Genomic DNA, 13,141 nt, shown 5'->3' with positions numbered 1-13,141 from the left:
CTTAATAGCAAATTTTCGAAGACAATCGTAGTATTGTGACATTATTTGAGATGGCGAATCTCAAATGGAGTTGTCCCCACAGGAGAAGACACCTCCGATGAGACCGTCGTCGTATGACTTCTTGATGCTAAGGATTGTCGAGTAAGTACCTCCGACAATTATGAAAGCTCCAGATAGAATCATGAAAGCTCCCACAGCTACCATCGCGGCATGTTTCCATTCCCCTTTCTTACATGCAGCCATGGCCTCCACAAGCCAGTGCTGCTCCTGAGGCGCGGCGCTCTGCTCGCGTCTCAATATGGCTGCTGTTTCTGTAACCTTTACCGGCTTCCGCGCGACATAGAATAACAGCATGAACCCAGGAACAACATTCGTAAAGATAGGGTTGACCAGCGCTCCTACCAAACTCAAGAAATCGCTGAAGAAAGGCACCACGCCAACAATAACGAACCCGAATACCACAGTTACCAACATCGATCCTACCCATACTACCCAGTGCTTGACAGTATTTGCCTGTAGGTGTCTTGTGCCCCGCAAGAACCTCACAAAGCAATACTTGGCCGCAATATGACTGTACAAAACCGCGGTCACTAACAGCCCCGGTAGCGCGATGCCATATGACACCTTTTTGATCAGGGGCCCAGCTGATCCTAACGCCGGGCTCGCAAGGTACTGCCCAACCTTGGCGTATACAATGGTTGCGATTGCAATACATGTAGCCACGATGAAGGCCTGACCGTAGATGAGTGCCCTCGTGAACTTTTCCGGATGCTTCATTTCTGCCGAAATGGAGAAGAACGTTGCCGAAGCGCCCACTGCAAACAGCTGATTGGAGATCGCCGTCATCGCCTCGGGAAAGGTCGTCTTCGGAAACGCGCGGACATCGAGATCGATGGGCCCGCTTGCTGGACCGGCGGCTGGATGACTTTGAGTGAGGCAGGCTATAGCTGTTGTCCAAATGGCGATGAAGATGACCGCGACTCCTACCCAACTGATCCAGGCAACCTTTTGAAGACCTCGAAAGCCAGTACCGATCAGAAAGGCGGCGATGGAGGTAACACCAACGAAGACAGTCGTACAAGCTCCGTGGTCGGATAGGGCGTTGAACGCAACCGAGGTAGTCAGCAAACCTGCTCCAGCCGTCATGGCGAGGTAGAGGTAGTAGATGAACCCCACTGCTTCTCTAGCCCCTTTTCCGAAAAGAAGCTCGCTAGCATCTGCTATACTGTGCATGTGTGGGTAATATTGTCTTGCGTTGCCGCACAGGTAACCGGCGATGGTTGATATCATGGCTAAGACAAGAAAACAGAGAATGCCGGGAAAGAACCCGAGGACATGAAAGGTTCGTGGGAGGCTGAGAGCCCCGAGGCCGATCTGGAATTTTGCGACAAGGACAGCCGCAGCCTGCCAGGATACGCCTCGAAAGTTGACCTCACCATTTTCGTTGCTAAAGACGTCCTCGAAGAGTTGTCCGTTTGCTTGCGATTCGACAATGCTTAGGTCATGGCCCTCTTTCGTGGTGTTTCCGTTGGCGTCAAGAGCTTTCATGTTGGTGTTACTTGACGAATGTTTCGATAAGCACTGGTATGTTGAAGCATGAATTATCAGGTCTCGCCATCAGCATCCTTTTGTAGATTTGAAAAACTTGTCTGAATAGTACCATGGTGCCACAAAACTCGGACCGACAGCCCCTGTTACCGGACCAGCAACTTAGAAGATAATAAGGCGGATCAAACTAGCAAGAGGACAGATAAGAAAGAAATCACTTGGGTTTCGAAGGGTACCATATCCTAATGAGAGACGTCGGCTTATTTTTCCAGCTGTAACAATGTGCGACCTCTTTGGACCCTGTAGCTTATAACTTCTCAGATAAGATAGACTCACGCTCTTAAGCTCTTTTGCATTTGAATATTTTACCTAACAGAAACAAACTTTACATGACTTACATTACTGAATCCGGGGATAGTGGGAATGGGGTCCGGGGAAGAAACACGAACCATCGCTTTCCCCATGGGGTTTTTGCTCGCCTGCTCTGCTTCTGAAAAGGTCTTGGAGCTTTCAAATTATCTAATTGTAATGAATTTACAGTTAACAGCTCTCATCTAGGGCCTAGAGAGATGCATGATCCATGGGAGATGACCGTGGGGGTGGTCTCCTCCGGGCCGAGATGACCCACAGCCAAATTCTCGGGCCGGTAACCTCATTGTATCAAAAGTAACAATGAAAGTAGCTTCAGAGCTGATTCTACGTCTTCCGAGAGAATACAATTTTCTCATTTGCTCCTTGTAGCGCCTTCGCCGCATGTAAACGTGCCATATACCTGAGAAGCAAGCATCATGGGAAACAACACTCCACTCAACATTGCGGTCATCGGCTGCGGTCAGTTTTCCCATACCCCGTCACACAACTCGATGCCAATTCCTAACACGCAAACCTACAGGCACCCTTGGTACCGCAATTGCAAAAGGCATACTCGACCCCTTGGACAAGCAAAGCCACACCATAAACCGGGTTATTGCCACAGTCGGCACCGAGGCCTCAAAACGTCGCGTCGAGGAGGAGTTGTCTGATTACTCGGCGCGACTGAAGGTACTTCTGCAAAAATACAATGAAGCTGCCATGCGGGACGCAGATGTGGTTATCATAGCTGCAAAGCCCGTCAAGAGAAGCGAAGTTTTCGCAGCTCAGGGAGTCAAGAAGGCTCTTCGAGGCAAACTAGTCATCAGCATCATGGCCGGGATCACCACCAAAGAGCTCGCTCGTCTCGCTGTCGGAAATGGGGAATCATCTGATGACCAGACACCCTTTCAGGCTGTCCGAGTAATGCCTAATATGGCCGCCAAGATTCGTGAGGCCTTGAGCCTGTGTACGGCAGACTTCGACACGCTTACGAATACCAACAAGGAGATAGCAACATGGATCTTTAACCAAGTCGGCCAGAGCCGCTTCATACCGGAAAGTTCATTTGATATCTCTGCAGTTCTTGTAGGGTGTGCTGGGTCGCTTCTGCTTTTGGCTGTCGATGGCCTCTTAGATGCAGCTGTTGCTGAAGGAGTGAAGCGGCCAGAGGCGCAGGATATGGCTTTCACCAGCGCAATCGGTATGATGAAGTTGGTGCCTGCTGGAAATCATCCCAGTGTATTGCGGGAGAAGATTGCATCCCCCGGAGGTTGTTCAATCAGGGCACTGTTGGAGTTGGAGAGGTTGGGAGTCAGGTCAGCATACACAAGCGCCATAATGGCAGCAGCGGCTCGTTCCAAGGAGATGTCCAACTCTTAGCTTATTGAGCAATTTATACACGTTAACATTCCTATCCTGACGACTTGTGTGTTCCTTATGTACCATCATCCCCTTCAAAGTTCCAGATTGACATGTTCATCTCGTACGTTCGCATCTTCCTTCGGCTGAGGAAACTCTTCAATGACCCATGGATCCCCAAAGATCGTGATTACGTTCGGTGCCTTGTCGTCGACATCTAAAAACAGAGAATAGAGGCCTTCATATAGCACCCGGTTTCCCACTTCATCAACTCGGACGAGCTGCTCCATCTTGATGATAATTTTCTCCTTCCTCTCCTCTCCAGGCTTGATATTGCGAAGACGCGTGTATCCGACCAGAGTCTTCTGAGGCCATGGCTTCGGACCGGCCTCCGACCGTAGGAATACGAGCGCGACGTAGTCTGAAATCACATTTCCCTCGTTCTTGGCGGAGACGGTTACGGTGACCATACGCCTTTCCAGGCCACGCTGCCAGGAGGGAATTTCAGAAGCGGCATCGTCGTTCGCTTCTGCGGCCATTTGAGCAATATAAATATTATGGACGTTCGACGCTGGCTTCATATCCACACTAAACTTTGTGTAGTGCAAACCAAGCCCGTAAGGGACCGGCGTTTCTCCAGTGTACCACCTATAGGTGCGCCCGAGACCAGAGTTGCCAGGTCCAGGTCTGAGGTTCATATCGGTGGCTGGAACAGCATCATTGTACGATGCCGGGTACTGCGTGACGGAGAGACGACCAGCAGGCGCCGCGCGACCGAAGACGATATCCAGAATCGCCTTTCCGCCCGATTGACCAGGGTATCCGCCCCAGAGAATCGCGTTCACGGAGTCGTTCGCAAGAAGTTCTGTGTCGTCAACCTGACCGCCTCCAAATTGAAGAACAACTAGCGGCTTTCCCACTTCCGAGAGAGCACGAAGGAGCTGCAGTTGAGGCTCAGGCCACGCCAGAGTATTGCGGTCGAGAGTCTCTTGCTCCAGGGTGTTGTCTACGCCGCCCATGAAAATGACGACATCCGCGGCTTGAGCTGCCTTGATAGCTTGTGCGAACGATGAGTCGGACTTGTTCATCCTCGATCCAAGGAAGTAAGTGAAATCCAGGCCAAGGTCCTTGGCGGCCTTGCGTGGAGAGATGAGGTATGGAGCAGGACCGAAGTAGTTTCCTTGCATTTGCGTTGTCGCGCTAACCCATGGCCCGATGAGGGCGTACTTCTTCGAGGAATCAGGAGACAGAGGCAAAATGCCATCATTCTTCATAAGAACAGCGCCTTCGACGGCTGCCCGATACGCAAGATCTTGCGCCTCTTTGGTGTTGACCTCGTCCCAGCCTAGAGAGCGCAACGGGTCTTTCCTGTCCAAGTCGAACAGGCCGACCGAGACGAGAGATGTATACATCCGCGTCAGTGCCTTATCCACGTCTTTCTCGGAGATCAGCGACTGGTTCCAAGCAGACTGAAGAGCCTCTGATCCGGGAAAAGCGTTGCATTCAAGATCCGTTCCCGCTTGCATGGACCATGCTGCGGCGTGTCCAAGGTCGGGAGCATAATGATGGTACGAGACCATCAGCGCGACGCAGTCACAGTCTGTGGAGACATACTGCCCGTCCCCGTTCCATCCCCAGTGCTTCCGTAAAATGTCCTCGATAAGGTAGCTGTTCGCACAAAGAGGCGTGCCGTTGATGCCGTTATAGCTGCACATGAAGGATCCGACGTTCTTCTCGACGGCACATGTCTTGAATGGTGGAAGGTAGTATTCGGACAAATCTTGGGTGCTGATAATGGCGTTGAAACCAGAACGGTCTACACCTTTGTAGTTCTCGAAATCATTCGCTGCGTAATGCTTGCAGGTTGCGATGAGTTTCTTATCGGGATCATCCCCTTCCAGGCCTGAAAGCATGGCTGAGACATACTTCTGCAGGTGAAAGGTATCCTCGCCGGGAGTCTCTTGGCCGCGACCCCATCGGGGATCTTTGAAGGCATTGATGTTGGGAGACTAGGGTCGTCAGTGAGCTCAGGGATTGATGGCATCGTGCTCATCGGCCACTTACGTAGAGATCAAGCCCAGACCTGCCAGCGTTGCTGAAGGCTCTGGCCTCCCTGCTCACAACCTCTCCCACGGCCCGCACTAGTTCATCGTCAAATGCGGAGCCGAGAAGAATAGGCTGGGGAAAGGAAGTCGCGTAGCTGAAGTTCCCTTTGGAGGTAAACTTCGTCCCTGGCGATCTTGCTACGCCATGAAGCCCCTCACTCCACCATTCATAGGGCGGAACCCGAAGCCTGGGAATACCTGGTGCTTCATTTACCAGGTTGTCGAGCTTCTCCCAGATGGTAAGTTCGGCAACCAACGCCGCCGCCCTCTGTTTGTCCGAGAGCGACTCGTCACAGACGTCATTGGAGCAGAGTGGATCTCGTGTGCAATCTGGAAAGTTTCCTGGAGCTTTCTCATCGAGAATGGGGTTGATAATGTCGTAAACCTCGATCCTTTTCATTGTAAGCATTGAAATGATACTAATGGGTGGTTCCTAGACTTGGAAACTCACATATTTTCTTCGTCACACGGTATCAGCGACTCGGTGCAAACAGTTCCAGATGCATCGCATGTGCTTTGCGCATCGCTGATTTGGGATCCCTTGATATTGATCTCATTCCCGCAGACACACAGACCTCCCCTGTAATGATCAGTATCTCAATCAAACACACTGATGAGCACGACGTCTATACCTGTCGTGTTTGATGCCCGCCAGCGAGTACCCAGCCTGGCCGCACAGCCTGGCGCACGACTCAACTGTGTTGTGTCGAGTGAGCGACGCGCCGTTGATGAAGGCTTTCAAGTTCGGTGAGTCGTCAAAACAGCGCCGGCTACCGATTTCCGGCGCATACTCTAGCGCCGGAAGGCAGGTCCGCGAGGTTAAGGGCTTCTGGGCATCGTCGGCATACGCTCCGACCGTCAGGGCAATCCCCTGAATCAATAGAATGAGCTCCTCAGTGTTTTTAGGCCTCATCGCGACAACCGATCGCGGCGATGTATTGCTCTACGAGATGGATGAGGTGAGATTCGTGTGTCGCCTTAACCCCTGATAGCAGTGTCGTATCACTACCCCGCGTCGGCTGCGGGGCCGCGTACCGCCCGGCCGACCTTGGCACAGCATGCAGCCGAAGTGTCGTTATGTGACCCAGGGTTTTCATCCTTCGCTGACAATAGTATCGATTTCTCATGGAGAGTATCACTCATGAGCGAAAGACGAAATTCGATAAGACGCACCCATACATTTGAAGTAAAAGCCTGAGATATATCTTGCTCCCCCATCATTCACACAATGGCCTCGTTTTCTCACGAGAGGGTCACTGTAAGTTGTGTTATTCATACGAGACAATGATCTTCCATATGATCCATGCTACTCCTGACGGCACGGTGGAAATAACTTTGCCCTTATCAGGACCGTTGGTTTCGCAGCCATGCATTCGCGACGGGCGAACAGGGCCGAACAGGCCCGTTTCCATAGTCTCTGATATTGATGTTTAGCAGTTCTTCTTCAGACCTTTTGGACGCCCTCCTGAGAGCAATTGAAGTTATCTGGACGGAGAGACAGGGGTCACGGGATCCGAACGGCATTCGAAGTAATGGGAACTTGGCTTTTCATCGTTGATGCCTTTCCTCTCCTCAGCAATATGATCCTACCAAATTTCAAATTCGACTTCTTCGTAGCCTTCGGAAATAAGATCACCAACGACTACCTCATGAAACTGGTCCGTACCGCGAGAGCAAAACCCACTGATCAGTTCCCATCCGCCTGCATCTCGTGGCCGGAGAAGGATGGGGAAGTAACTTTTCTCAATGTAACATATCGCATCCCCTGGTCGTGCTTCTTTAGGCACCAGTCCTGCTTCGATCTTCGAATCCACGTACAATGAGTATCCGTATAGCGACGCAAAAAATCTATCGGCGAACTCTGTGCTCATGCCAAAAGCACCGGCGAGCCATTGGTCATAATTGAAATACCCCCATCCCTGAAGACTTTGTTAGCAAGATCCGTAACGTTTGCTTCGAACTATTCATCTTGGCTCAAACCATCTCTTCTAAGACCGGTAACTCACGCGAAGAAGTAGTAGTAGCATTTCAGTACGGTCAAAACAATGAAGGTCTTTGAGAAAGAATGTCAGTGGAATTCTCGGTGCAACCTTCAGCCACATCAGACGAACCGTCAAGAATCTCGGTTTGGGGACTTTGAAGGTAATCCCACGAGGCGGCGTCGTCATCACTTAGTTCCATCAAGCCTCGCACTTGTTCTTCCAACAACAAGGGTTCATTCGCAGTGAAAGGTTTTCCTATCCGCTCAATAATAGAGACTTGAAAGCCTCTTATTCGCAGAACAGCATGTTTGCCTGTGCACCTCGCACATGTACAAGCTTCAAATCGAATTTCGACGGTAGCTTTTGCAGCTGCGAAGCCAGAGTCGCATTTGAGGCCTACGTTGAGAAACGAATTGTGGAACTCGTGTGTCCAGGGTGGGACCCATGAAGGCATGTTCATCTGATGAGGATGCCTAATTGTTGAAAGCAATGCAAGATCAGACCTAGAGTCGAGCAAGTATTGTGCTACCTTGAGAAACGTGAGCTCGAAACCATCCGTGTAGCTGATCAAGTCGTTGAATTTCGCGTCATGTTCTCTCATCAAACCTTCCAGAGCAAAGATTCTATCTCGAGAATCGGTTGCTGCACATCCAGCGGTGGCAAGGATGATGTCTAATAGTGTTTTCGTCTCCTCTTCCTGAATATATCTACTCATAGAAAATGGGAGCAGATGCTTGGTTACTCGATTCCAAGTGTAGCCAAACACACATTCAACGAGTAGGCTTGATCGTGACAAGGATGGGCCGCAAAGAATGGCGGGGTCAGGAAGAGTGGCAAGTTTGGAGTTCTTGGCTTCTTGAAGTACCCAAACCCTATGAAACCATGGCCGCTCAAGGAGAACATCCATGGCCTCGATGAGCTCTTGTCGAGGCTTTGGCCGATCTGGATGCCAGTGTCGTCCGTTCCATACCGGAGTCGCTTGTTCTGCTAATGCTAGCTCTTTGAATACGAGGCGACTGGACGGCGTTTCGTCTCCGAGACATATGACAACTCGATAGGATGCTGCATATACTCGACCCATCATGCGAACCTGACCTGTTTTTTCCAGATCGTCCTTCTGGTTTATGCAGATGGCATCATTCCAGAGCAGTCGATCAGACGTCTGCAGGCGAAGATTTTGAAGCGCTCCAAAACAATTCGGAGTGACCATGACCTGAGCTCCATCAGGCCCAAGCATAACTGGAAGTGAATCGGAGGCGTCGCCCCATGTGTATGATAAAGCCTCATATTCCGGAAAACCAGGGGGGCGAAAGACCTTTTTATGCCATTCTCTCGTTGGCAACAAACTGACGACGCTCTCGGCACTATTGACTCTGACGGGTTCGTCGTTGTGGCAGTCGCAAGGGCAACCGTCGTCATTCTCCTCGTCCCCGTGCTCTTTCTCATATTTATCGTAACCGCATTCACAGCAGAGGACCTCATCATTGCTTTCGTTGCTCTCCTTGTTGAAATTAACGTCAGTGTCATCGGTAGAGATGCCGTCATCTCCCTCGTTTTCTGGCTTGTCGTCGTGGTTATCGTCAGCATGATCCATGTTCTCAATGGCAAGCTCTTGCCTCTCATCTGCATGTTCATCTTCAGAATCTTCTGCAGAATCGCAGAGAGACTTCCCATTGGAACCATGATGAGATTCTTCATCGATGTGGCTATAGAAACAGTCTCCTGTACATCCGTCTGGGTCGACAGCTCTGCATTCCCATCCTTCTATCGTCGGCACGATAGGATTCTCGTCTAGAAAGCTGCACACAATGGGCGTATCTCGGTCTTGCGCCGGATGCAGGACGAGAATCCGGATTGATTCGGGATGTGATAGAGGAGTGTATTGGTATGCCGGAGTTGTCACGTCGGCCATGTTTATCGTCAAGCTTTTCGAAAATCGCACATGGACAATGGCTTCGATGATGGACTGATGAAAACAACGCTTCAGTCTGCGCGAACAATGAGAAGACAGACGGTTAATCAATTTCAAACGTCCAGATCTCGAGATGAAAGAATCCACACACGTGTTGGAGTTAACTCCACTTGGTCAAGCAGGCTGCGATTGCCTGCGCCTTGCGCTTGCATGACAACTCACTGCCATACCTCACTGTCAACCTATCAATTGACTCTGAAGGCGCACCACTCGCTGGTTCGCCATCAGGCTGTAGGCGCCAAGGGAGACAGTGAGATCTTGTTATCAGTCCCAGGAAGCGGTCTGTCCGATGCTTCGTCATGGCCTCCTTAGAGACGGCCCTTCATCCACTTGGAGAAAGCCTGAGAGAATGCCTTTCATCCACGTGGAAAAACAACCGCGAGACTGTCAGACGTCGTTGAAAAAAGTGGAATAAGCAGCCAGCACAGCAAACTTAGAACACCATAGCCTTACTTGTTCGTCCTCACGGACATGACTGATGTACCGTGACTCCCCCATCATGTCTTGCATGCAAGACATACCCGCCATACGCTCAGACTCAGCAAGGGGGAACCAAGAAACAACAACCAAGGGAAACCGACAAGCTTAAACCAAAGGAACCAAGGAAACCGGCCGGCAGACCGGCAGCAGGCTCGAGCCGTAGAAACAACACCCAAATCCAAGTCAGCCGTCGGCACGCCGCGACTTCGGAAAGGCGAAACTTGTTCGTATGACAGTCGCTTACCTTACCCCGCGAACATTTTCTTCTCACGATATCTTTTACCCCGCCAACTGGAACACTGGTTGCGGGGACCATTCGCAGCCGACGGTCAAAGTTTGCAGCAATGGGCCGCCAACCAACCCCCCCGTCCGCGGTCCAAGGGCCGCCTTCGATCTCGCACCACGCAAGCGGGCGAGCGGGGTCCTGCTTCGACTCGCCTAGCGTCCTGGAGGTTGGTTGGTGAGGCCGGGGGTTCGGGAAAGCGGGCGGCGTGGTATCAGCATCGCACACGGCGAGATCTTCCGCAGCAGTCCTGGAGTGACAGTCCGCCGGGGGCGGTTCTCCCTGCGGCCGGCCTACCTAACCAACAAGCGCCCGCGTGCCACACGGTCTGCGGTCGCCGTGAGCTTGTGTGGCACAGCAGCAGAAGCTCTTTTGTTATCGTTTCGAAGTGCTCAGCTTCGCATGAGAATCCGTCGGGCCTTTTGCCTCGACTGATGAGACGCTGTGCTCGCGTAACCAGGTTGCGTTTGGCGAAAGGCCGTTGCAGAATGTCGAGTGCTCCAGCAGACGGCTCCCGCAACCGGGGACGGACGTGTAAAGACACGATTGGCAATAGGCCGCGGGACTCAGACCTTCGCGGGTGGAGTTTTCAGACGGGATATCGACCGACAGAGGAGACCGGCCAGGGGAACAGACTCGCGAAGCGGGCTGGGCTGACAGGGCATGGTCGAGTTCTGTTACATCAGGCATAGGAGACCCGTTTTGCTGCAGCAAAGGGTTTGAAGGAACTGAGAAAGGATTTGGACGAGATGCGGTCAAGCGACTGGCGCAAGCTGTGAACCGAGCTCCGAAGGTCAACCTTGCCAGGCCAAGGTTCGGGGGCACAAGGGGCGTTTATCTTAGCAGTCGTTGCTTTTGCAACGATATGCATATGCGTCTCTTAGGAGGATCAACATTGGGGGCGAAAATGTTACAGCAAGATGTTGGTTGTTGTGCCCATAGCATGGAAACATTGCGGCAGAAAGTGTATGATCTCCATCTGGCTAGCCAGTCGCCGTTGAGATGATGACTGCCCACTCGCAAAAGTCTGGAAGGAAAAAGCAAAAAAAGAATTCCAGAAGCACTGGCAAACTGGTCCCTGAGAGGCACAGCTTTTTCCAATTGCATGCACTGCAGCCCAAGGATGCAGGATCGGCCTCTAGACCCGCCGTAACCTGCCGGCGCGTCTCTTTTGAGCTCTGATCGCGAAAAGCCCGCATACTGCCGGCCGTGGTGCGGTATCCGAACAGATGGTGTAGCATCGATATTGAAAAGAAGACGAGAACAGGGTGACGAAACACCGCCGCGATGGGGCTGACGGCGAACTCGCCCACTACAGATCTTGGTTAGCGGGGCTTTGATCTGGATCACCGATTCTTCTCTTCGAGTGGCTGCAGCGCTCGGGGTTCAAGGGTGATGGCTCAGAGGTTGCAATCCAATATGGAGAGGACATCATCCGTGCTGTGCTGCCATGACGGAGGGAGGAGGAGGCCAAAGCTCCGTCATACTTTTCAGCCGTCGAGCCTTGGAAGGCAAGCCGTCTGAACCATCCATGGGCTGCACGCTTGACGGTTATCCGAACTCTGTCCGCCGCAGCTTGGGCGGAGGAGCGACGATCGCCGCCGACCGGCCGGACGAACAGACATGTCGAGATGGGCGCTTGAGTGTCGACTGCAACTTTCGCCTCCAACTCTTGTTGGCCCTGACGTTAATCCTGGTCTGCCGACGCCTGCTTTGAGCGAGGCGAGTCGATTTAGACTTTCCAACAGCAGCGTGTCGCGTACCGCCTCCAGGTCTTTGCCATGCTTGCAGCACATGAAGCGCCTTGTCTCACGGCGGAGGTCTGGCCTCGCTTTCTTCTTTGGCCATGTTTCGGCCGAGGGGCTCTGCGCAAAGAAAGACAAATGCCTTTATGTTATGCTGTTGCCCCTGACGGCCGTCTTATGACCGTCTGAACCTCTCAATTGTTGGGATTGTGGTAATTCCAATTTGCGTTTTGACGCGTCGCCGCACTGACGCACAGTCACTGACAGCTCCCTCCTCCTCCTGCGCCATAACACCGGACGGAACGTCTCGCGAGGGAATCGTAAGCGTCAAGAACGCCTGTCCAATTCGTCCAAAATCCCAAAGCCCGGCCATCGTACGGGACGGGAGGTCGCCAGGTCGGCATCCTCTGGGGCTTTGTGGGTATCACCAGGTGCTGCTATTGACAGGGCCAATTCTTAATCATGTGGTCAAAGTATCCCGGTCACGGCCTTGGCCCCTTCAGGTCGTTAATCTCACCATTGATGGACAATCGTGGGAAGCGAAATGCGGTCCATCGATTCCACAGGGACCCCGGGTCGAACCATTGGAATCTTGTCTTCCAAAAGAGAGAATATCGACAAAAGAAGAGGCAATGTTTGCCAGCGCTTGAACCACCAGTTCCCCGATGGCAGACAAGTTCAGTCACAGTTCCTTTGTTCGTCGCTGCATAATTTGACAGCTGCAAACTATTGGCTTGAGGATTGATGGTGCAGTCGCACGTCCCCTGTCTCAATATGTTTGTCGGTTGAGGCGCTCTGGCGTGGCCTACGAAGCATGACACGCTCCTGAAGGAACTGTGCGTCCAATTTTGTTTTCTCGGGGACGTTGTGTTTGACACCATTTCCCTGTTTCTCCAAAGCTGAAGGCCCTCTGGCAACCTGGGATGCCCTCGGTTGCGCTTGGTGTCCAGCTCGTGATGGAGGTGTACACGGACGCCAAGTCAGCCGAATACATCATCAAGCATGGAAGGGCCATCTTGGAGGGTGGAGGTTGGCTTCGCCGCTTGCGTGCAGCCCCCGAGTGCCAACGACCATGTCGGCACAAGGTCAATCCCACTCTGCGCTTCCAAATGCTTTTGCCAAAGTGGGTGAAGCCAAGCTGTCATCACCTTGCGGTGCCCCAGTTGACGGCGATCTATCTGAGCTGGTCGCTTCCCCAGCACTATTGGGATGCGATTTGCAGGCTTTGGGGCCTTATTGATGAAAAGCTCAATATCGAAATCTTGATCGTGGAGTCTTCAGGGCAGATATGGGACGGATCGTCACAAACTTCGTCC

At 52.2% G+C, this 13,141-nt stretch overlaps 4 protein-coding genes across 4 annotated transcripts; 1 reads left to right on the top strand and 3 right to left on the bottom strand.

Moving 5' to 3' along the window:
- Nucleotides 1-60: 60 nt before the first annotated feature.
- mtr-3 (N amino acid transport system protein) lies at nucleotides 61-1,548 on the bottom strand (the record flags this gene model as incomplete). The annotated part of the gene is made up of 1 exon (XM_036645696.1): nucleotides 61-1,548. The coding sequence occupies one exon, from the start codon at nucleotides 1,546-1,548 to the stop codon at nucleotides 61-63; it is 1,488 nt and encodes a 495-aa protein (XP_036489668.1).
- A 788-nt stretch (nucleotides 1,549-2,336) lies between these two features.
- Nucleotides 2,337-3,279, top strand: P5CR-0 (Pyrroline-5-carboxylate reductase; the record flags this gene model as incomplete). Its single annotated transcript, XM_036645695.1, has 2 exons — nucleotides 2,337-2,379; nucleotides 2,441-3,279. 2 exons carry the CDS (start codon nucleotides 2,337-2,339, stop codon nucleotides 3,277-3,279), a joined length of 882 nt encoding a protein of 293 aa, XP_036489667.1.
- A 74-nt stretch (nucleotides 3,280-3,353) lies between these two features.
- bxlB (putative exo-1,4-beta-xylosidase bxlB) lies at nucleotides 3,354-6,276 on the bottom strand (the record flags this gene model as incomplete). The annotated part of the gene is made up of 4 exons (XM_036645694.1): nucleotides 3,354-5,267; nucleotides 5,323-5,755; nucleotides 5,815-5,943; nucleotides 5,996-6,276. 4 exons carry the CDS (start codon nucleotides 6,274-6,276, stop codon nucleotides 3,354-3,356), a joined length of 2,757 nt encoding a protein of 918 aa, XP_036489670.1.
- A 1,124-nt stretch (nucleotides 6,277-7,400) lies between these two features.
- On the bottom strand, nucleotides 7,401-9,257 carry CGCS363_v013844 (Heterokaryon incompatibility protein 6, OR allele; the record flags this gene model as incomplete). Its single annotated transcript, XM_036645693.1, has 1 exon — nucleotides 7,401-9,257. One exon carries the CDS (start codon nucleotides 9,255-9,257, stop codon nucleotides 7,401-7,403), a length of 1,857 nt encoding a protein of 618 aa, XP_036489669.1.
- Between the last annotated feature and the right edge of the window lie 3,884 nt (nucleotides 9,258-13,141).

Source organism: Colletotrichum siamense (genome assembly GCF_013390195.1).
Source record: "Colletotrichum siamense strain Cg363 chromosome Unknown KSG_Cg363_contig09, whole genome shotgun sequence".
Classification (NCBI taxonomy): domain Eukaryota; kingdom Fungi; phylum Ascomycota; class Sordariomycetes; order Glomerellales; family Glomerellaceae; genus Colletotrichum; species Colletotrichum siamense.
This window is presented reverse-complemented; position numbering and strand designations above follow the sequence as displayed.